This window comes from Mustela nivalis (assembly GCF_964662115.1).
Source record: "Mustela nivalis genome assembly, chromosome: X".
NCBI lineage: Eukaryota > Metazoa > Chordata > Mammalia > Carnivora > Mustelidae > Mustela > Mustela nivalis.
Window position 1 is genome coordinate 50,757,964 of NC_139040.1, and position 24,017 is coordinate 50,781,980.

Below are 24,017 nucleotides of genomic sequence, written 5' to 3' on the forward strand. Positions count from 1 at the left end.
ATAAAATCAATCCAAAACCAAAATAATTGTCATTTACAAATACAAAATTAAATTTTAAAAATATAATTAGTTTCAATGTCAGAATATATCATTATTAAATTACAAACACTAAATACCCATTATGTAGAATCTGAATTCATAGTTAAATACAGAACCCCAAACTATTTTCTTCATCATCATTATTATTATACAAACAGTATTAGAGGCATTATATAATTCACCATCTAGTCTCATCCTAATAAAAACCATACAAATTCAGTATTACTATTATCCTTATTTCACAGATGATGAAGCTAAGGCTCAAAGCAGGTAACTTATATATGGTTACACAGTAAGGGGGAAACTCACGATTCTCAACCATATCGTTTTACTCCAAATACAGAATAATTAAGTAGTATAATCCAGATGGCTCATTAACTCCATTCATAGATTCACATGACAAAAGATTTTAAGGATGGGTAAGATAAGAAAATTTAACTATTGCATCATGTTTAATGTACTAGAAATATCCAGTTTTGAAACTGTAAGTTAATTAGAAAAATAGTCAACTAGTTTTTTAAAGATTTTATTTATTTATTTGAGAGAGAGCGTGAGTAAGTGAGAGAGAGAGAGAAGGAGCAGGGGGAGGGGGAGAGGGAGAAGCAAACTCCCTGATGAACAAGGAGGTCATCCAGGGCTTTGATCTTGGGACGGGAGGCAGACACTTAACAGACTGAGCCACCCAGAAAGTCCAGCATACAATTATTTTAACAATATACTGTCTAGTATATAAAATGGATATTGTATATGTCATTCATATCTCTATTAAAAAGACAAAGTAGTTATCAAAATTCATAATAAAATGCAAATGGACAAAAAAAAACAAAACAAACAAACAAAAAAAAACGAAACAAAAAAAACAGGAAAGGTAGAAAACAGTTCCTGAAATGTGTTACATTCCATTTCATGAAGTATGGGCAGCATCCTATTATCCAGAATAATGATCTCTCACTCTCCTTTACTTCCTGCCACCCCACTTCCTATTCAGCATACATGTGCATACAAACACACACACACACACTAGAGCTACATTGTTCAATCCAGAGCCACTACTCACAATGTAAATTTAGCTTAATTAAAATTACTAACAGGAAAAATTCACTTGCTCAGTCACACCAGCAATAGTTCAAGTGTTCCACAGCCACATGTGTCTACTGGCTACCATACTGGACACCACAAATACTGGATACTGCAGAAACCTTAATTGGATAGCACTGTACTGGAGACTTTAATGAATAATTCTTCTGGCCTAATATCTAAAACATAGGCTCCAAAGGAGTACAAAATTCATTCCCTAATAATGAAGTCTTGATAATTGGTAAGTTCAACTTCCAAGCATATATATCTTTAAAATTATTACTGTCTGCTTACAATGAAAACTCAGTATGCTTTCAAAGAAAAAGAAAATCTAACCCCAGATATAGAAAACAAAGAACTGGGGCGCCTGGGTGGCTCAGTGGGTTAAAGCCTCTGCCTTCGGCTTAGGTCATGATCCCAAGGTCCTGGGATCAAGCCCCACATCAGGCTCTCTACTTGGTGGGGAGCCTGCTTCCTCCTCTCTCTCTGCCTGCCTCTCTGCCTACTTGTGATCTCTGTCTGTCAAATAAATAAATAAAATCTTAAAAAAAAAAATAAGCCATAAAGATAAGACTAGAACTTATATCTCATGACTTTTAGTTTTCAATTCTTTCTACAACACTACAATGTACAAATCTGGCATTACTGAATAACATTTTTCCTTGGACTGGAAAGAAAACAAGTGCCCTTGCATTGAATATCACGAAGTCCACTATCCAGACTTTTTCTTGCTTAGTTTCTTTTTAATAGCTTTAAGTTTCAAAATGGTCTGCCAAACCTGTTTTAAATAAAGCTTCCATGAGAATTAAAATTTAAAGTTCATAGTAAGTCAGTGACTTCTCTCCATTATTAATAAATACGGTAAGCTAGGACCATAATTTTGATTTCTAATCCCTAAAAATAGTAAGGTTTTTTATTTGCATTACAATGATCCCCATTTCTACATGGTTAATCATTTACATTCTTTAGTCACAGGATGTTATTGTCCTCATCCTGGGGTATGGGATGTGATGCACAGTGTGAAGTATCACAAAAGAGACTATAAACTTTCTAAAGGCAAGGCTCCACATTTGTTTAGGGTTTTCTGTATAACCTCTAATTGTCCTCAATAAAATGATTAAAATATAATGGGTAACTGGTAATTAGACATGTCAAATTTTATTGGCAGGAGACATATCATTACCAAAAAAAAATTGTATTCAGTTTTCATTACCAAAAAAAAAATTGTATTCAGTTTCTTAGTTAAGTGGATGAGAGGGGAACTATTTTAACACAAAACAGCTTCATAAAATTATTGAGAAAATGCTAAAACCTTTTGTTTAACTTTTCAGCTCCAAAAACTATGCAAGCATCTATCCATCTGTTTGACCACAATTCAAAGAGCTATAGAGTACAATAACTGCCAACTCCAGGGCATTCTCAGACAGATTATCAATACTGCCATTAGCTGTGACAAAGTGTGCTTTTAAAATTTTATTGACAGTCACACAGTTGAACTTATTAAGTACTTTGTTGATATTAACAAGGTCTTTCTTTATCTTAGCCCAGCAGGACTTGGGAAAAACGATGGTTTAAATCAAATAAGTACCAACCAAGAAATATATAAACATACAGAGGGAGTTATTAATTAAGTCAAGAAATGGAGAAGGAGTTCAGGCAGGAGGAAGCCATGTACAAAGGTATGAAGGTAGAAGGATTAAACAGCATAAAATGTTCAGGAAACTGAACACAGTATGACTGGACCAAAAAGTATAAGGAGAAGAGTGGTGAAACATGAAGTCACAGAGAAAACAACATCAGATGATGAAGTATTTTGTGTAGACTAAGATTATACTTTTATCCTAGAAGCTATAGAAAGACTTTCTTGAATTTGAAGCAGTGATATAACAAGAACTGCATTTCAGAAGTTTAAGTCTGTGGAAGATGATTTAAAGGGGACTATTTAAGAGTCCAGGAAAATGGCAAAATAATGAGACATGACAATGCACTGAAACAAAGAATTGGCAGAAGGGGTGGAAGAAAAGGATACCATACAAATGAACAAAAAAAAAAACAACACTACAAAATTAGAATTCGTAAGATCTGGTAATTGAAGGAATGGTGAAAGGAGGAAGAGTAGATTCAAAGATGATTATTATGCTTCTGGTTTATGCAATTTGGTAGATAATTCTAAAGTTAACTAGCACTGGGAATACAAAAGAAAGCAGGTTAAATTGGAGAGGTGATTGGAGTTAGAAGGATAAGGATGAAGAAAACGAAGGTAAGTATAATTAAGGACAATACTGAATTTGAAATTCAGTCAGGAGACAACTGAATATATGGGGTCTGAGTTAGAAGGATTTCAGTAAGATGAGTACATAGAAATTCATCACATAGAAGTGCTAGATGGAAGTCATAAGAATAGATGGGGCTGTCAAAGGACAACATACAAAATGGGCAAAGCAAAGAACCAAAGAACTAAGGATCAGGCTCTTAGAAAGCAGTATATTTAAGGGTCAAGCCTAGAGACAGAAGATTCAAGACAGAAGATTTAAAATGTAAAATATAGGTAAAAGAAAAACAAGGAGAATTTAGTATCACTGAAGTTGAGGGAGGAGAGAGCTTTGTTAGGAATAGTGTCACATAATCCTGGAGAAGCCAGTATGAAAAAGTAAAAAGGGTCGTGCTTTTTATATTATGGAGGTCACTAGTGACTCTCCATTAGACAAAAAATCTTAGATTTGACAATTACTCAACTTTGAAATAGATATAAAATGAAAGGCATCCTTCTTTACGTCAGAAGTTACTTTTGTAAGTGCTTGACAAATGAAGATATTGCATAAATATACCTATACAATACCCAATTATACTAATTCAACTTTTAAAATGGTCATAATTTAAAACTGTCAATAAATAGAACACATTTTCTTAGTGATATCAGATATTCATTCAACACTTAACTATTTAACATACTCATCTACTTTTTCACAAATTTTTTCCTTATTCATAAGCTGTAGCTCCTTGTTTTACTATAAATGTACTGGTACCGACATGATAAATGTTTATCCTAGGCTACTTCCTCATATATGATGCTATAAGGACACTAGTAGCTAATTTACAAGTATGTTTAGAGTAAAATCTCAATATTTGAGAACCACTATGGAAAGAATCAAGCGACACAGAATGAGTCCATATATCTGAGGGTTTGTCTATGTAAGCAGCAACACTTGTCTTTGCAGAGAACACTTTCAGAAATGAATTAGATAATTCCCATATTCCTAAACAAAATATCCTAGATATAACTGTTTCCTTGCTGACTCAGGGCTGTGATTACATATGTGAGTTAAGGGCACATGGGTGGTTCAGTGGGTTAAGCCTCTGCATCCGGCTTAGGTCACGATCTCAGGGTCCTGGGATCATCAGGCTCTCTGCTCAGGAGGAATTCGGCTTCCCCCCACCTCTCCTCTGCCTGCCTCTCTGACTACTTGTGATCTCTCTCTCTATTAAATAAATAAAATATTTTTAAAAAATATGTGAGTTAGTGAGCTATGATGTAACACAGAGATGCCTGGCATGGAGCACTGGATGTGGTACATAAACAATGAATTCTGGAACACTGAAAAGAAATTTAAAAAATAAATAAATAATTTTAAAGAATTTTTTAAAAAAGAATCTACTAAGATGTGTAGGGCTACTTGCTTAGTTTTGGTAAGAAGAGGTAACATGTAGTGGTTAAGACCATATACTCTGGAACCAGACTCCCTAGTGTCCAATCTGGACTTTTGTCTCCAAATTATACTGTGACCCTTGAAACGTTATCTAACCTCGATGAGCCTATTTACTCATCTACAAAATGGGGATACTACTATCTTTCTCATAGAACTGTTGTGAGGTTTAAAATTAGGTAACATATGGGACGCCTGGGGTCTCAGTAGGTTAAGCCGCTACCTTCGGTTCAGGTCATGATCTCAGGGTCCTGGGATTGAGTCCTGCATCGGGCTCTCTGCTCAGCAGGGAGTCTGCTTCATCCTCTCTCTCTCTCTACCTGCCTCTCTGCCTACTTGTGATCTCTCTCTGTCAAATAAATAAATAAAATCTTTAAAAAAAAATGAGGTAGCATATGTAAAGTATTAGAATATTGGTATATGACTTATAAATGCTATCTTTAATTTCTCATTTTTGTGTTGCCTGTAGGCCATATAATTAAGCATTTGGGCATATAGGTTTGAATAGAGAGAGAGATGAAATGAAATTACAATTATGAATAATTGCTAGAATATAGCTGGATGATAAAGCTAGAGAAGCAATGAGAATATTTATGAGGAAGATAAAATATATGTTTCCGTACATATGCAAGTGTACGTATGTATGTCTAAACAAAAATAATACTAGAAGATAGCCAAGGATAGACCAGAGAAAACAAAATATCCAAGAGGAGGACAAACGCATGAAAAAGAGAAAAAACAAAAGTAGTCCGCAGGTAAGAACGGGGTCCATAAAGCCAAAGGCAGTAAAATTTTCAAAGAGGGAGGTGATTAATAGAGTTACAAGATGATTAGAGAAAGGCCATTGGATTTTGAAATTAGAGGATCACTACCGACCTTTTTAAGAACTGAAAATGTTAAGTTGTAAGAATTAATTTAGGAAACACACAAAACAACAATAGATGATTCTTTTAGATGATTCTTTTAGAGACTGGGACTATAAAATAAGGAAGATGAGAGGCTAGTTTGAAGAATAACTGAGATCAAAAGGTATTGTACTATGGGTGAGAACTGAGAATGCATTAAGCTGAAGGGAAGTCAATGAAGAGAGCTTATGGAGATATAGAATTTATTGTCTATTAGTTGAACTATTGAAGATAATGAAAATACTACCACAAGGACATAATTTTAATTTAAAGATGAGCTTAAAAACCTCTGTAAGAAGTTAACAATATGTTTTAAATTAAAAAAGAGAAAAATGCATATAGCTTTTTAAAAAAATATGATTATTGCTATATTTTAATAGAATTACTTTTACTGTTTCTGTAGTATCCTGAGAATTTTCAGAATATTATCAGAGTCTCAGGAAGTAATTCTGTTAAAATACAGCATTAATTATATTTTAAACAACATTTTTAAATTATTTTAATAATTAATAATAATTTTAAATTTTAATATTTTAAAATTAATAATTTTAATCATTTAATTATTTTTTTAGACTTTGGTATTTATTCTGTATTCTGAATATATTTTTGAACTTTAGATGATATTTTTTCAATCACATGACAGTCCAAATAAATAAACCCATGTCACAATTCTTGTAAGAGTAACAGGCTCTGTTTATAACAAATTACTAATTGTTAGCTCATCAAAATAGAAATTTCAAATTATGATTTGTATATGTTTGCATGTATAATCAGTATTCAACAATTTCTTGAATATCTAGCAAGATGTATGTAATTCTTCTATATGCTACCTGTCAACAATTTGCCATTTTATCATTCTATTCAATCCAATTTCTTGAAGGCTAGCAATTGTCATTTCTATCTTATTGGCTGGGGTGAACTACTCTATTGAGGGGTGTCATTTTAAAGGTCAGAAAATGCAGTATACAAATGTTGCATCATAAACACCTGGTTTCAAATTATAGCTCTACCCGTCAATAGTTGTGTAGTTTTGAGTGAGTCATCTGAATGAGTAATGAAAACTTTAAATATATCTAAAAATACTTACTTCCTCTTAAACATTGCAAGACAAGTAGAAACTCCTATATATGACTGAATGCCAGTGAAATTTAGTTAGGTAAGCCCAACTATAGGAATAAGAACAAAGATTTCAAGAACTCATCTAAAAAGTACAGTTTCCAAATCTTTCAGTAGAAATATTAAAAATTTTGAGATAAATTTTATAATAAGTATATTTAAAAAAAGGGAAACAGTGATATAGGATACAAAGGGGAAAGAAAAATTAAATTCCCTTACAACTTGTAGCCCTTTCACAAGTCCTTAAAATGGGCAGTGACATTCCTCTAGGAACTCAGCTGCCTGGATATTAATGCTCTGCTAAACGCAAATCTAAAGGGAATCTTAGCTGACCCCCAGGATCTTGTAACCTTTAACATAAAAAAAAAAAAATTCCTTTAAAAACTTCCTTTATCATCCCCCAAGCATATGACCCACTGATATACGTTTAAATGGTCTCATAACTAAGGTTTTATTAATTAGTAATAAATAACCTTTCCCTAACAACAGCTAGCCCCTTCAAGGTTCTGGAAACCTTGCTTCCAAAATTCCTTAGAGATTTATGTTATCACTTACCCCCTCCGAACTTGAAAGTATATAACGGGCCACTTCTCATGACCCCAGTGCAGCCCTTCCTGTCCAGGGGTCCTATCCCCTTGCTTTAATAAAATCACCTTATTGCACCAAAGACTTCTCAAGAATTCTTTTTTGGTCATGGGCTTTGAACACTAACATCATCAATGATAGAAGGAAATATTCCAACTATTAAAAATGTGATACAATGGATATAAAAGACACACCATAACAGTTTATTCAAAATGATCATCATAGTCGGAGAAGTAACAATTAACAAAGATCCTTAATTATTTAAAGAGAGATTATAGTTTTGTAAAACTATAGCATCCTCTTTGGACAAGCCAATCCATCTATCTCTTCTAGTTTCAAACCCTGGCAAAACAAACAAACAAAAAACCCTAATACTTTATAATACCATAAAAAAAGGAGAAAGCAAATTGTTTTACATCAGATAAGAAATTTTAACATTTAAACAGTCACTACTAAATAACTTGATAAAATTAAATGTGGAACCATCTTCTCTTTGATAAGAGAGCAGAAAGGAAGCTAAGGACAAAGCAGAAGCTGATGCCCCACAAACCTCCCTCACCCATTCTCAGGTGAGATATGTGTGACATTCCTCAGGCACACCTTGCTGCCCTGAACTAAGGGAAGGAAAAAAAATGGTTAACTTATCATGATTACAGTCCTGTAAGATAAGTGTCTTCCTCAGTTTACAAATGTCTTAGTGAGGGGCACCTGGGTGGCTCAGTGGGTTAAGCCGCTGCCTTCAGCTCGGGTCATGATCTCAGGGTCCTGGGATCGAGTCCCGCATCGGGCTCTCTGCTCAGCAGGGAGCCTGCTTCCCTCTCTCTCTCTCTGCCTGCCTCGCCATCTACTTGTGATTTCTCTCTGTCAAATAAATAAATAAAATCTTAAAAAAAAAAAAAAAAAAAACAAATGTCTTAGTGACATTTGCATTCTTAGCCTTTTTCTTATAAATCACTAAGAATGCATTCTTAGCCTTTTTCTTATAAATCACTAAGACATTTGTAATTTCTAGGAGGAAATGCAGATACAATTAAATGTCCTTATAACCTGCAGGTCCTCTTTGGCATATGAAATTTCTTTGGAAAACCTGGCTTTTCCTCACCTCCCCGACTCCCAAGTATATAATCAGTAACCTTCTCAACCCAGGTACAGCATCTCTTTTTGCCCATGAGTCCTGTCCCTGTGCTTTAAAAAAAAACCAACATTTTGCACCAAAGACATCTCAAGAATTCTTTCTTGGCCATTGGATCCAGACCCTATCAAACCTCACCTATATTCCAAAACTACATTATCTTTGTTGAATGATACTACAGGAGTTTAAAAAAATAATTCAGAAAGAGTTCCCCATGGTGCATTAAATGGTAAACTGTCTAAAAGAGATGAAAATTGAAGAACAAAAAACCTGATGTCAAATTCTGACTCTTCCACTTACAAGCTATGTCAGCTTAGAAAAGTTATCTACTCTAAATAAACCTATTCATATAAACAAAATGGAGATGATAATAGTGCCTGCACAGCTGGGTTGTTGTGAGAATTTAATCAGATAATATATGTAAGTTAAAATGCTTAGTCTATGATCTCTTACCATAAATATGGCCAATAAATATGAGTTCTCATCGCTCAAGAACAAAGTCATCTTTCATAAAATGGGTCATTTCATGAAACCATCTAAGAAAAGATAGTTTTGTCATTTTCTAAATAAGACGTTTAGGCTGGGTATACACAGAGCTAATTAGTAGACTCTGACCAAAGAATTGCAATTCAGTCCCCACCTTATTCTGGTGAATCAGACTTCTGAATGTTGTGTGATAGCATAAAGATATGCTTAGATTTCCTAAATTTCTAGAGTAATACAAAGACTTCATCAATATTTGTTAGGATAATACTATTGGCTAAACTTCTTCCTTATTGCTCTGATTACTGGTAAAGTTTTAATTTTCATGGTTTATTATATACTGAATACTATATTTATAGTAACCAGAAGTCCTTTTCCTAATTTTAAACAAGTTGTCATTCTAAAACTTCTAGCTTTTATAAATGACCAAGCAATAGGAAGAATTTCATTTGTATGTTCCATTCCATTTAAATGATAGTTAAGAACGAGTTGGGTGTCATACAAAATGAGTACTTTAAATATAAACCCCAGAAGCAACTTAAGACAAAACCAACTCACCTGTAATTGCAAAGCTTCATGATTTTCTAATCCTTCCACAATTGGTGAAAATCGTTCCCTATTATTTCTTTCTGCTGCTGTAGTTATAGCCCCTAGAAGTTTATCTAGACTATGGGATGGGGGGGAAAGCAGAAATGAGAAATCCATCTTACACACACATGAATATGGGTTATCTCCTTCTTTCAGTCTTAGTTTCTTTATGGCATTTGATGTATATAGAGACTACTACAATTTAAAAGTTGTGTTCCTGGGCACCTGGGTGGCTCAGTCTCTGAGCATCTGTCTTCAGCTCAGGTCATGATCCCAGGGTCCTGGAATTCAGCCTGCACCTGGCTCCCCGCTCAGCGGGAGGCCTGCTTCTCCCTCTCCCACTTCCACTGCTTGTGTTCCCTCTCCAGTTGTCTCTCTCTCTGTGTCAAATAAATAAATATAACCTTTTAAAAGAAAGAGTTCTGTTCCTATCCACATATTTCTACAAGTCAAATATTGATAGATTTAAATAATTTTAGGACAGCAAAATGAAAACTCAATTATTTAAGTAAATGAAACTTCAATTAAAAAACTTTGAGGAATATAAATTTCCTGGGTAACACCTTTTAAAACTTTATTTGATAAATACTGAAATTTAAAATTCCAGGTTTGGTATTTCATGTGTTAACATAAATATTAATAATGATTTAAGCATAATATGACATGTATGATTATTAAAACTTTTTCCACATGTAAATAGACTGATTTTATAATAAAATACTAGAAAGAGCAAGTACATCTGAAACAACTTAAAAAATCAACATTCTTTGAAAATGGAATAAGAAAGAAAGACTGAAAGAGGAAAGTCTAGGTAATTAGAGGACATCTATAATTACATAGCACAAGACAACTATTTACATGAACTAAAATACTGGAAACTATTGCTATAGTGTCTGAATCAAATTATCCTCTATGCAGTATACCGTGTTTATCAAACTATAGCTACAACTATACCACAAAAGGTTGTATTATATGAATTAAGTATTGAAAATCCAATTGACAAGAAAAATACTTTTTACTCATATATAAACTGATTTTTCTATAAAACCTAAAGATTTCCTACTTTTGCATATGTTAGTTCATTCTTAGTTTGTTCTCAGTAAGGTAAGAGTTAATGCTCTCTGATAATATTTTTGCTTAGTGTTTGGCTTTTGGTCTCTGAGGACACTAAGCAGCATTAAGCAAGTACTCATGCTATTCTAATACGTATGAAAAAGTCAATGTATTAGAATATTCTGAAATCTTTGCATAGCCTTGTTCTGATTGAAACTGAAATTATTACTGTTACACAAAATTTCAAAGAAATATTTTAGCTCGTGTCCTTAGCAGATATTTCACACTTTATCACAATGGTTCCATACTAACTAGTTAATGACATCAGATCTGAAATTATGCTTCTCAGTCAATATTATTTCCTTGAAAAGGTATAAACTAAGGTACATTCAGCAACAATTTCTTAAAATTGACACATACATGCACTTAGAATAAATCCAAATGGACTTTTTGATCTTTCTTTTTAAAAGGTTAGTTTATTTCCCTTTATACATATGTATTTTTTTACTTATTACAGGCAGATAAAGTAAAATACTATTTCAAATAAAATAATAGAGCAACAAAACCATCTAGTCAATTCAGTGAGTTAAAGAAGTCAAATTTTATAATGGGCATATGCGAGGTGTGTGTGTGTGTGTCTCTGTATTCAGCCTATTTTTCTAACGATTACTTTATCTTCACCTAGATAAAATTCTATTCATTCACTCTGAATCCAACTTTAAAGAATGTCCTGTTTGCATTCTGTTTAAATCTATTTGTTTCAAAAAGTTTAAAAAATGCTGAAATGTAAATAGATATGATAAAATGCCAATAAATTATTTTCTAAAATGTACTACTGTTTTCATGCAAGTTATCTAATGAAAAGCACAAAATATGGAATTTTAATTTCTCAAGTGCCACTTTCCATGCAGTTAACATAATATAGCAATGCTTACATGTTCTCCTCTCCAACAATGCAAATAGCAGAAAGTATTTTTACTATTTCAGTCATCATGTTGGGTTGTTTGGGATCAATTGCTCTTGCCAAAAGCAAAAGACTCCTTTCATCTCCTAGAATTCTTTGCAGTCCAAACTAAAGGAAAAAAAAAAAAAAAGAACCTTCATTCAAAATGTATTTGCAACACATCTTTAATTTAAAAAGGAACTTACAATGATCTTCTAAAAATATATACCTCCATAATGAGGTTCTATCTAATTGTATGAATGTTTTTCAAATTTAGTTACTTATCTTTTTTTTAATTTTAAATGACTGTATCTTGGGAGTCTTTTCCCTTATCAGATATGATTTACATTAGCCTGCCTAAAAATTCCATAAAGCTTTGGGAGAAATATGTGTATACTCAGTATTTCTTTAACAAAGAAAAACCTGTAAAGTACATGCTGATATGATTTTCTTTTTTTATGATTTTATTAATTTATTTGACAGAGAAAGAGCATACACACAAGCAGAAGGAGCTGCAGAGGGAGAGGGAGAAACAGGCTCCCCAAGAAGCAGGGAGCCTGATGCAGGACTCGATCCCAGGACCCTGGCATCATGACCAGAGCCAAAGGCAGATGCTTAACAGACTGAGCCACCCAGGCATACCCTGATATGATTTTCTTAAGTAATTCTACTTATGTCATTGGGTCTTTCTAGAATTCATGGTTAAATTCTCCAATGTTTGTGTGGAAAATTAACTGAACAAAAAGGGTAAAATGTAAAGCTCTTTTGTATACTATATGCCAGTTAAAGAAGCAATAAGCCTTTGTATAGGTTTTCCAATACCATCTATTATCTTCCCCCTTTGAGAAGCTGCGCTGCATTATAAAAGCTATGAACCCAGGTAAATGGAGCCTGGGTTTTGGTTAAGTGTCAGAGTGAACAGAGGAGACACCATTTTCATTTGTTTTCTAGGCTCAAATACAACCACAAAAGTGTGCACTATAAGAATGGATAAACGAATACCTAAAAGGCTAAAACTTCAATTTTCACTACATTTAGAAGGTATTTTCTTTGACCTTTCTCCCACAAAGTATTTCTAAGATTTCTTATGAAATGTTTGCTTCTTTTTAGTTTTAATGGTAAAAATCTGACATTTTCATTGATCAAAATTGTCACTACAAGTGTAACTTTTAGTTGAGTAATAAATATACGAATATTTTCATGGTGCCTAATTTAACTTCCAAAAGAATGGGGGGGGGGGGTAGAGGAGAACATAGCTAAAGCTCTTAAACGCAAATTTAACAGAGGTCATAAAAAATAATACATACAGAGACAAGGCCAAAATAAAAAAGAAAAGGAGGAGGAGGAGGCGATAGAAAAGAAATGAGAGACAAGATTAAAAAGAAGCAAAGAAAACAGAATGGGCAAGCATGCATAAAGGTGGCCAGCAGATACTAAATAATAAGGAAAGTAAGTGAAAAATGTACGTGTAAAACTAAGAGAGGATTACCATGCAATTACCAAACTTAATAGCTTTGAAAATCAAATTGAGAGTAAACTTGTTTAAATTCTCAAATTTTCATTTAAAAGTTAAAAGTAATTTCTAATACATAGGGACATACTGAAAATAAAAATGAAATAATGAAAAACCATCAATATAAACACAAGTGCAATATTTCAGCAATGGAAGTTAAGAGGCAATGCTTTGCTTTTGATCCTTTTATGATTCTATTAAAACATATTTGGTATAAAGGAAAAAAGTTTTTGAAGAAGGTAATCTAAACTCCTCGGGGCCAACAAATATGAAATTTAAGTTATTTCAGATGAAAGTTTCATGTTTTATGACAATTTATTCCAACATGAAGTGGATATATCACTATACTTTTTTATTTTAATTCTGAATGTATACTTAATGCCTGTTGTTTCACATGCCTATAATTTAAGATTCACTATTTATTCATATTCTGAGCATTTATATCCAGGATACTAACATGTCCTATCTATAGGTTAACCTTAATTTAGAATAATCTAAGTCATACCATCATGTGCTCAAAACTGCCAAACTCTTAAGTAATAGTAATTATATACTCACATATCAACTATGTCCTATGGGAAAAAGCTCTACAGGAAATCTCCCTACTATGACTTTCTCTAGTGATGATCTTGATTACAGTTATTTAGTGTCCTATAAGCTATGAGAATTGACAAGGCAAGTCAGTAAGAATTTAAAACAAAGGGTCCTACAGCTAATTTTACAGATGAGGGGACTGACAGAAACTTCAAGTGATTTTCCGAAGGCCACTCAACTTAGTGGTAAAGCATGTACTACATCTCCCAATTTCTAGAAGTTGAGAAATTCAGTATCACTAGTGATAGAAATCTTCCCGGAAGAGACTTCCATGAACAGCACAATTAGCATAGTCTACACAACTAGCAAGCATCTACTCCACATGCAAAAAATCCTTTGCTGATACATGTGTGCATAATATATACATATCTAAATCATACATAATCCCACAGGTTTAAGAAAGACTAACAATCTTATCACATTGTTAATAACTATATATTTATATTAACAACTATACATTTGGCCAGTTTTTGGTTACTGCTATAACTATTTCTATTAAATATTTTTAGATTATTAAAATTCCATCTAAAGACAATTATACAATTAGTGAATTAGTCAGTGGTATTTTACCTTAAAGGAATATATGTGAAATGTCTAATAAAGTACCAAAATTGTTTATAAAAAAATAACTACAGGGCGCTGGGTGGCTTAGTCAGCTAAGCGTTTGCCTTTGCTTCAGGTCATAATCCCAGGATCCTGGGACAGAGCCCCGCAACAGGCTCCCTGCTCTGCAGAGTATGCTTCTTCCTCTGCTCCTCCTCCCACTCGTTCTCTCAATCTCTCTCTCAAATAAATAAAATCATTTTAAAAAAAGAAAAAGAATTAACAACTACAACTTCATAACCAGAGCATGGATTATTATCATTTTTTTAAGATTTATTAATTTAAGAGAGAGATAAAGTGAGCGTGTATGTGTGTGCACATGTGTGGACGGAGGGGCAGCAGGATGGGAGAGGGACAAACAGACTCCATGCTGAAAAGGAATCATAATGCAGGGCTCCACCTCAGGACCCTGAGATCATGACCTGAGCCTAAATCAGCTTAACCAACTGAGCCACCCAAGTACCCTGAGCAAAGATTATTTAAAACAAACAAACAAACAAACAACAACCTTGTCTAGAATTCAGAAAGTCACTAATATTGCAACTGGTATACATATACAAAAAACACTTGCAATCATCCAAAAATGTCTTCTATATGCATCAACCCACAGATACTAATTGAACATAAAATAGAAATCTTAACCTTATAAAAGCAGTTAACAAACAAGTCAAACCATAGCTCTGAGTTTTCCTTTTCAATGGAATAAAAACACTGTAAAAATGGTATTCAACATATAACATTTAACCATTAAAGGAAAAAAAAGTAGTATTTAATTTGGAAACAGACTTCTGTGTTTCCATAATTACAAAAACCTACTAATAAACATACTGTAAAGCATAGTATATTTTAAATAATGTTTCAACGAAGTCTATAATTTGCATCATAAAGAACCTTTGAAAACTGAATAAGTACCTACTATACTGTCTGCTTCATACTTTCACATACTGTTGAACAAATTATCTCCCTTTGTGACAGGCAGAAATAAATACTACTTACCTTATTATTCATAAATGCTTTGAGGCACTGAATAAGTTTATACTGATTCTTCTTGTCTATATTTTCTTGCCTGAATAGAAGCAAAATAAACATGTTGTGCTTAAAAAATTCTAAATTTTCCCTTTAGTGATTTTTTTTTCATGTATATTCTTACTGTTTCTTGTCCAGAAGCTTTTCCAGAACATCCAATAAGAGTCCAAGACCTTCATGGCCAAAGTTGTTAACCCAGCTATGAAACAAACAGAAAATATGTATTAAAGTTTGTATCTTTAAAATATTAAATATCCAAAATGAAATGTTAATTTTCAAATCTGATAATTCTGTCTTTATATCACTTCTCATTTTTTCATTCTTCCATTACTTTAAGTATTGACTATGAAGATGACTCAGAGATCTTTACCTCAATGCCAGACTTCTATTCATATTTTAGATTGCCCATTCCATAGAACTGCTTTGGTTATTTTACCAGTATCAAATACTTAAGCTGATTTAAGCCAAATTTATATTCCCCTGTGTCTCCGTTACCCTCAGTCAACACCTCTTCCAATCTTCCATACGGTATTAACATATGGTAATAACACCACTATTCTCTGAATCCTTCAGAACTGAAATATTTTCATAATTTTTTGATCTCCATCTTAGTCAACTTTGTATTTATTCTGTTTATTGATTCAACAAATATTTACTGAGTACCTACTAATTACCAGCCATGTTCTAGGCGAAAGAGACATAAAAGGGAAAAAAAAAAAAGAAGCCTTTACACTCATATAGCTTACTATCTTAAAAGAGGGAGACATAAGAGAAAAAGGTAACCAAGTATATAATAAAATGTCAGGGCTCTGGAGCTTTAAAAAAAATTCAACTTTGATGAATCGAATAATGAATGCTAGTATGCGATTTTTTAAATATGTAGTCAGGGAAGAGTGATAAGGTGGCATCTGAACAGAGCCTGCAAGGAAGTGAGAACTTTCACAGCAGAAGGATTAAGTACAAAATTGAGTACAGAAGTGGTAGCTACTATGCTTGAAAGATACCAGGAACTGTAAGGAGACCTGTGTGGCTGCAGTGGAATAAGCATGCCTAAGGAATGGCAGAAAATGGGGCACATGGGTTGCTCAGTGGGTTGGGCCTCTGCCTTCGGCTGGGGTCATGATCCCAGGGTTCTGGGATCAAGCCCCGCGTCGGGTTCTCTGCTCGGCAGGGGAACTGCTTCACCCCCTCCCCTCTCTCTGCCTGCCTGTCTGCCTATTTGTGATCTGTGTCTGTCAAATAAATCAATAAAATCTAAAAAAAAAAAAAAAAAAAGAATGGCAGGAAATGAAGTCCCATGTGTGTTAAAAGCCTGGAAGACTGATCATATAGAGCTTCATTTGACTTTGTCATCCAGTCATGAATATTCCACTTCTAGAAAGACTCCCACACATTTCCCCTTTCCTCCTTTTAATTGATTCTGCAAACATTCTAGATTAGCCCTAGTTAACCTTTTCTTTAATGTGACAGGAGTCTTTCAACTAGGGTCTCTACAGCCCATTCTTTTCTCTTTTCATTTTACAAAAGGCTGGATTAGACTGCATTTAACCAGCCATATGTACAAAAATTTCCTCTGGACTACCTAACACATTTCAAGTCCTTCAACCAAACATTCTGATCTAGCCTCCATCTACCTTTCCAGCTATTGAAAAAATGGCTCAAATATTCAGAATCAATTGCATCCACAATATATATGGAAACTTGTTTTAAACAAATGCTGCTTTAATTTCCATAATGGAAATGATTTTTAAAAAATGGGCACTGTAATGGCCATTGGCAGCAAGCTACTATTAATAACAGTATAATTGGCAGCAATAACAGATAATTGGCAGCAAGCTACTATTCAATTAAGGCATGTAATCAACCAGTACCATGAGCTATTTTCTCTGAAGAATCTCCATAATCAGTGGGGTGTTGGTGGAAGAAAAGAAAAACATCATCTCTAACCATAACATGTCAGCAGATACCAGTAAATCACAATATACATTAGCAGCAACCTTAAAATAATAGAAATTCTGAATAAATTTGTATAAACAGCTCTTGGTATCTGCTTTGGCATTTAGGAAGATAAAATAATAAGAATTCCTTAAATTTAACACTTATAAATCATTTTTTTAAGATTCTAAATTTTAGCCATCTTCTTTTTATACCCAGTGGTATTAAAATTATTAGTTATTTCTTTCTTAGTCTAGGAAAGGGGTATAGGAAATATGATTTATATTTGTTCAATTTAAAGTAGTCATCCATATATCCCAGACTTCTTCAAATTGTGTACTTTATGATATTTTGGTTTTACTCAGTGAAAATTACTACTGGTCTGGGAAAAAAAATAAAAATGGGATGCATCATTAAGTCTAAGTGTGAGATTCAGCCTTTTTAATTTTTTTTTTAAAGATTTTATTTATTTGACAGAGAGAGATCACAAGTTGACAGAGAGGCAGGCAGAGAGAGAGGGGGAAGCAGGCTCCCCACTGAGCAGAGAGCCCGACGCGGGGCTCGATCCCAGGACCCTGGGACCATGACCCGAGCCGAAGGCAGAGGCTTAACCCACTGAGCCACCCAGGCGCCCCCAGGCCTTTTTTTATTAAACAAGTAGGCAGTTTAAAGTCTTAGGAGAGTATTTTAGGCCAATGGGCAAAGGAAGCCTACTTAGAGTCTTTAGGACGTTTAGGACAGAATGGGAGCACCAAAAGGAGCCCATTACTAGAGGGATAAAATAATTATGCAGCATGTGCAGCATGATGACACTTGATAGGTTAAAAAGAAGGGATGCAGCTAACCATATCTTTTTTTTATTCCTTTTTCTCTTGCCAGCAACATTTTTCTTTCAGGCCCTAAATACTTTGTGGCCCCTAGCCAAATGTGATTTTCTCTTTCTCTCAGTTTTATTCTCTCTCTCTCTCTGCCGCTCCATATATATATATACACACACACATATACATATATATTATACACACACACATATACATATATATATTCATTTTACCCAATACAAAAGTGGTCATGAAATGATGAAGCAGTTTAAAAACAAAATATTCGTTACTCTACATAGGTAAGAATTCTGATACTTCAACACCTCAATTAAGCATAAATCAGTAGTTCTCAAGGTAATCGCCCTAAACCAGCAGCATCAGCAACATCAACACCAGCTGGAAACTTGTCAGAAGTACAAATCTTCGCCCCCCACTCCACTCCCCACTAGACCCACTCAATCAGTAGCTCTGGAGATATGACACGGCAAAGGTGATTCTAATGTTCAATCATGTTTGAGAACCACTGACATAGAACACTGCCTTTCACAAGCAGGACTCAGGCTAAAAATTCAAGATTCCTTTATATACCCTCTCAAGCACACTGTGAACTCCCTCTGCCACAGGACAGAGATCAGGAATTCAGTCCAAGGAAGTATATTTGGTATATTTTACAGAGTATGCAAATGCCAGCTCTTGAGTTATTCTGTACTAATTGGAATATCTAGAGGTATAAATATACAGTTGATGAGTTGATTTAAAATCTGCCTCAGAGATTGCAAATAAAGACAGATAAAGACGTAAATTTTCTGTAGTATCTCAGCCCTGAAGTAAGAAATTGCAATTTATCATGGGCCCTAAATTTGTAAGAGACATAGAAGCAGCAGAGGATAATAAAGAAGCAAACAGAATAAAAAATGGGGAAGGAGAATGATCTCTTAAAAATCCCATAACCACTCTGAAACTTAGGGGTTTTTCCTTTCTTTTTTACGATAAGATTTACAAATGGTAAATTCGTCATTTTGACAAATGTATAGTCATGGAACCTCCAATAAAAGAAATATATACAACATTTCCATCACTCCAAAATATTCCCTCATTCCTTTTTACAGTCAATATCTTTTCCATACTCCCAGTACCCTGGCAACATTTGTCTGATGTGTGACCCTACTTTTGCTGTTTTTAGAAAAATCATTAGAAATTGAATCATATAGTATGCAGGTTTTGTGTCTGGCTTTTTTCACTTAGCATGAATACTATGATATTTAACCATTTTGTTGCATGTATCAGTAGTCGACTCTAATTGTATGGATATACCACAGCTGGTATTTTTATCCATTCATCAATTGAATATCTTGATTGCTTCCAGGTTTTCATGATTATGAAATAAAACTGCTATAAACATTCACATGTATCTGTTTAAGTATATATTTTCATTTTACTGGGAAAACAACTAGGAGTAGAATTCCTGGGCGTCATGGCACATATATATTTCACTTTTTAAGAAACTGCTTTCCAAAGTGGCTAACACTTGGCATTCCTTCAGCAAAGTGTAACAGTTCCATTTGATTCAAACTGTTCTCAACATTTCACATTGTAAAATTTTTTTTGAGAGAGAGAGTGAGAGCGTGAAAGTGTGCCCATGAGTGAGAGAAGGACAAAGGGGGATGGAGAGAATCTTAAGCAGGCTTCATGCCCAGTACAGAGTCCAAAGTGGGGCTCGATCTCATCACCCTGATCATAATGTGACCTAAAATCAAGAACTTAACCAACTGAGCTACCCAGGTGCCCCTCACACTGTCATTTTTTTTTTTAACTTTAGCCATTCTGAAAATTGATTTCAGATAAACTGAGAAGCAAAGTAGTAAAGTAACTTGCCAAACATCACTCAGCAAGTAAAATATCAGTTTTAGGGCTCACACCCATGTCTCATTCCAAAGCCCGTATTTATTTTAAACATACCACTAGAAATTACTAATAGGTCAAGAAAATGATTTTCTATAAAAACATCTGCTTGTGGCACCACCAATAGTTCACTAAAGAAGAATTAGTGGTTAGTTCCAGAACTGCACTGAGATTGTATCTGTATCTATATATATCCTCTCTATATATATATCTTATATCTATATCATATCTACGTTTAGACACACAAATATATGCTCTGCTTCATTTAATAGCTTACTTCATTCATTTAGGCAAGGTATTTTCAGCCCATGCTTTTACTGAATTTCAAAGTCCTAAGCTTTATAAGAAATCTACTAATACTGTTATGGAAAGATAGCCGGAGACTCCAACTAAAACTTCCAACTGAGATTTAGATAAGGCAGCTTATTGAAAAGAATAAGGCCAGAATGTCGCTTACACTGTTTATTTTTTATTTTTTTAGATAAGCTATATAGTTTACAGTTTCACATTTTAGGTATTAACATATTGGTGATTTTATGTCATTAAGTTACCTAAGTCAAAGAGTTGTCTTGACATACTATACATCTAAGATGATGTTTGTGGCCATTACTTGTGAGGGTGCCAGATATAACAAATAAAACACCAAACAAAGGGCGGCGCCTGGGTGGCTCAGTGGGTTAAGGCCTCTGCCTTCGGCTCAGGTCCCAGGATCCTCGGATCCAGCCCCGCATCTGGCTCTCTGCTCAGCAGGGAGCCTGCTTCCTCCTCTCTATGCCTGACTCTCTGCCTACTTCTGATCTCTCTCTGTCAAATAAATAAATAAAATCTTAAAAAAAAAAAAAAAACACCAAACAAAAAGAGCAGAAATTTCAGTCAGGTCGATTCATTTATAAGTGAGCAAGAGGCCAGGATTAGATCTGAAGAATGAAAAAGAATACAGGAAGATTATCAATGGAGCAAGAGAACAAACCCACAATAGGGCAGTATCTTCTGAAATTAAGTATAAAAGGCTTGGCTGTATCTATCAGGAAGTCCGATATTCGGTCCATTGTTCAGGAAGTTAAAACTTAAAGACCCTTCCACAAGTGTACTCAAAGTTCAGGAAAATATCCCCCCACCCATCAATGGGACATGCTGTAAGACCACAAAGTGGCATGTTCAAATGTGTAAGTTTTAGAAAAAGATCTAGAACCAAATCCCATCTCTACCAGATTCTAGCTGTGTTATTTTTAATCAGTTATTTAAACTGTCTAAGCCTGTTTTGTCATCCTCAAAATAGGGATGAAAATAGTGCCTATACCCCCTACGGTCTTTGTGACTATTAAGTGAATGTACATGGAACACCACAGTGAAACCTGTATTAAACTTCTGAATGTGTTAAAAACCAAAAATTTTGGTGCTCTTTGAATGTTCTAGTCCAAATTACAGTATGAATTTTAGGCATAAATTAAAGACTCCTTTTCAATAATACAAAAACTTAACATTTCATCATTGAATTATTAAAAAGCAGCTTAACTTCTATGAAATATGTAAAAAATTCTAAACAGACATTAAACTTTTCCCACTGATAAAAAATGATTTCATAATTTAAACACTTGATGGACTACCTGGCTAGCTCAGTTGGAAGAGCATATAACTCTTGATCATGGGGTCATGAGTTTGAGCTTCACATCTGGTGTAGAGATTACTTAAATACTTTTTTGAAATTTTTAAAATAGATACATAAATATTTGATACACTGCATCACCTGTTTAACTTGTTACTATTCAACTTGGCATATATTTATTTTTCATTACAGTTAGTGCTAGCTAATTCACACTGGAATAGACATGAAAATTATAATGGTTAAGAGGAAAGGAAGTGTGGAATGAGTCTATTTATAACTCATGCATAATCCTGAAAAGGAATTCTACCAAAATACATTAAGGTTCTAAAACAGAAGTCAATCCCAAGCCTACACAGCTTCTGAGGTTCTTGTTTTTAAAGGCCCCCATGTATACAGATCAGCATGATCAAAGGGGGAAAAACATATTTAATAAATATACCAGAAGATTCTAAGAGAAAGCAAGATTTCTCCCCACTTCTAGCTTTCCAGGTCACAAAAAAAAAAAAAAAAAGGAAAATACTATAAATGTACCTATTGTATGACAGAATGAGATTCTGCTCTCTCACAAATACATGTAAAGGAAAACCCTTCACAGTTTTCCAAAACTTCAACTTTTGATATATAAATTGTAGATTCAGATGTGGAATTATTTAGTTAAAGCTCATATAAATATAACTAAAGATGAGTTCTGTACACTCTACACAATACAGACATAAGAAACAGTGACTACACTTACATTGATGAGTAGATTGTCCAGATTCATGTCTGTCTTTCAAAAGGGTTAAAGCTAAAATTAGAAAGTTCTATCCTGAGTCCCATAAGCTATAAAGGCAACTGGTCTCACATGCAGGAGTCCAATATTCGTCATGTCCTCCCTTTATCAGCTTGTGCAGGGCTAAAGGCTAATATAAAGAGTTATGTGTTCTGTACAAAGGTGTTCTGTACAAAGGATTTGATTTCTCTCTAATGGTGTCCTATTCCCATGTGAAATCTCATACTACAACCCAAATCACCAGAACATCAATAAAATGAATGATAGCTTAGAGTTTCCTGGGGAAATTCAGAATGCTGGTAAAATTACAAGTCCAGAAACAACTTTGTTTCATGAAGACATTAAAGATTATTGTAAATGGGGTGTGCCTGGGTGGCTCAGTGGGTTAAGCATCTGTCTTTGGCTCAGGTCATGATCTCAGGGTCCTGGGATCGAGCCCCGCATCGGGATCTCTGCTCATCAGGGAGCCTGCTTTTCCCTCTCTCTGTCTGCCTCTCTGCCTCTCTGCCTCTCTCTCTGTCAAATAAATAAATAAAATCTTTCTTTTTAAAAAGAAAAGATTATTGTAAATGGTATTAACACATTCTGAGAGTAAAAAGTTAATGTATTCATCAATATGACTTTCTCTCTCTTGATTAACAGTTGTCTTATGTAGTGGGCTGTTCCTGTATTGGGGGCATAAATATTTACAACTGTTAGATATTCTTGGTGGATAGACCCTTTCCGAATGATGTAGTATCCTTCTTTATCTCTGACTACAGTCTTTAGTTTAAAATCTAATTTATTGGGGTGTCTGGGTGGTTCACTGGGTTAAAGCCTCTGCCTTCGGCTCAAGTCATGATCCCAGGGTCCTGGGATTAAGCCCCGCACTGGGCTCTCTGCTCAGCATGAAGCCTGCTTCTTCCCGTCTCTGCCTGCCCCTCTGCCTACTTGTGATCTCTATTTGTCAAATAAATAAATAAAATCTTTAAAAAAAAATAAAATCTAATTTATGTGTTATGAGGATCGCTACCGCAGCTTTCTTTTGAGACCCACTGGCATGAAAGATGCTTCTCCATCCCTTCACTTTCAGTCTGGGTGTATCCTTAGGTTCCAAACAGGTCTCTTGTAGACAACATATGGACAGGTTGGTATTAACACATTCTAATAGCAGGAAATAGCTCATTTTATTTTTAACTTAAAATCAATTTAATTAACATACACTATATTATTAGTTTCAGAGGTAGAATTTAGTGATTCATCAGTTGTATACACCACCCAGTGCTCATTACTTGAAGTACCCTCCTTAATGCCTATCACCCAGTTCCCTCATCCCCCCACCCATCTCCCCTCTAGCAACTCTCAACTCTCATTTTAACACCAATGTTTCCAATGAAATGTTTTTGAATGCAATTAAAACCAAAATTAGATTATATATACTTATGAGAAAGAAAAAGAGTCCCAACGTGGTTAAGACCAATTTACTACTCAAAGCAAACAGTATCATACATTCCAGCCCATGAATCAACAATCCCCAAATAGTAGCCAAGAAAAAGTATTTTCAGCATTTTTAAAGGATATTTGTTCAACTAAATCAACTTCATAAATACTTTCACTATCAACCTATACATCTATTAAAAAATA

General features: G+C 34.3%; 1 protein-coding gene and 1 long non-coding RNA gene across 2 annotated transcripts in view; one reads left to right on the top strand and one right to left on the bottom strand.

Moving 5' to 3' along the window:
- Window positions 1-24,017, top strand: part of LOC309855567 — a 1,258,688-nt gene that overhangs the window by 997,231 nt on the left and 237,440 nt on the right. The gene's annotated exons all lie outside the window — the stretch shown is intronic.
- The window catches only part of DIAPH2 (diaphanous related formin 2), a 919,476-nt gene that overhangs the window by 629,007 nt on the left and 266,452 nt on the right, over window positions 1-24,017 (bottom strand). The window contains exons 7-10 of the mRNA XM_082715955.1: window positions 15,486-15,560; window positions 15,332-15,401; window positions 11,618-11,754; window positions 9,600-9,708 (exon numbers count right to left, since the gene is read on the bottom strand). Coding sequence (XP_082572081.1) covers window positions 9,600-9,708; window positions 11,618-11,754; window positions 15,332-15,401; window positions 15,486-15,560 — 391 coding nt within the window. The remainder of the gene's footprint in view (window positions 1-9,599; window positions 9,709-11,617; window positions 11,755-15,331; window positions 15,402-15,485; window positions 15,561-24,017) is intronic.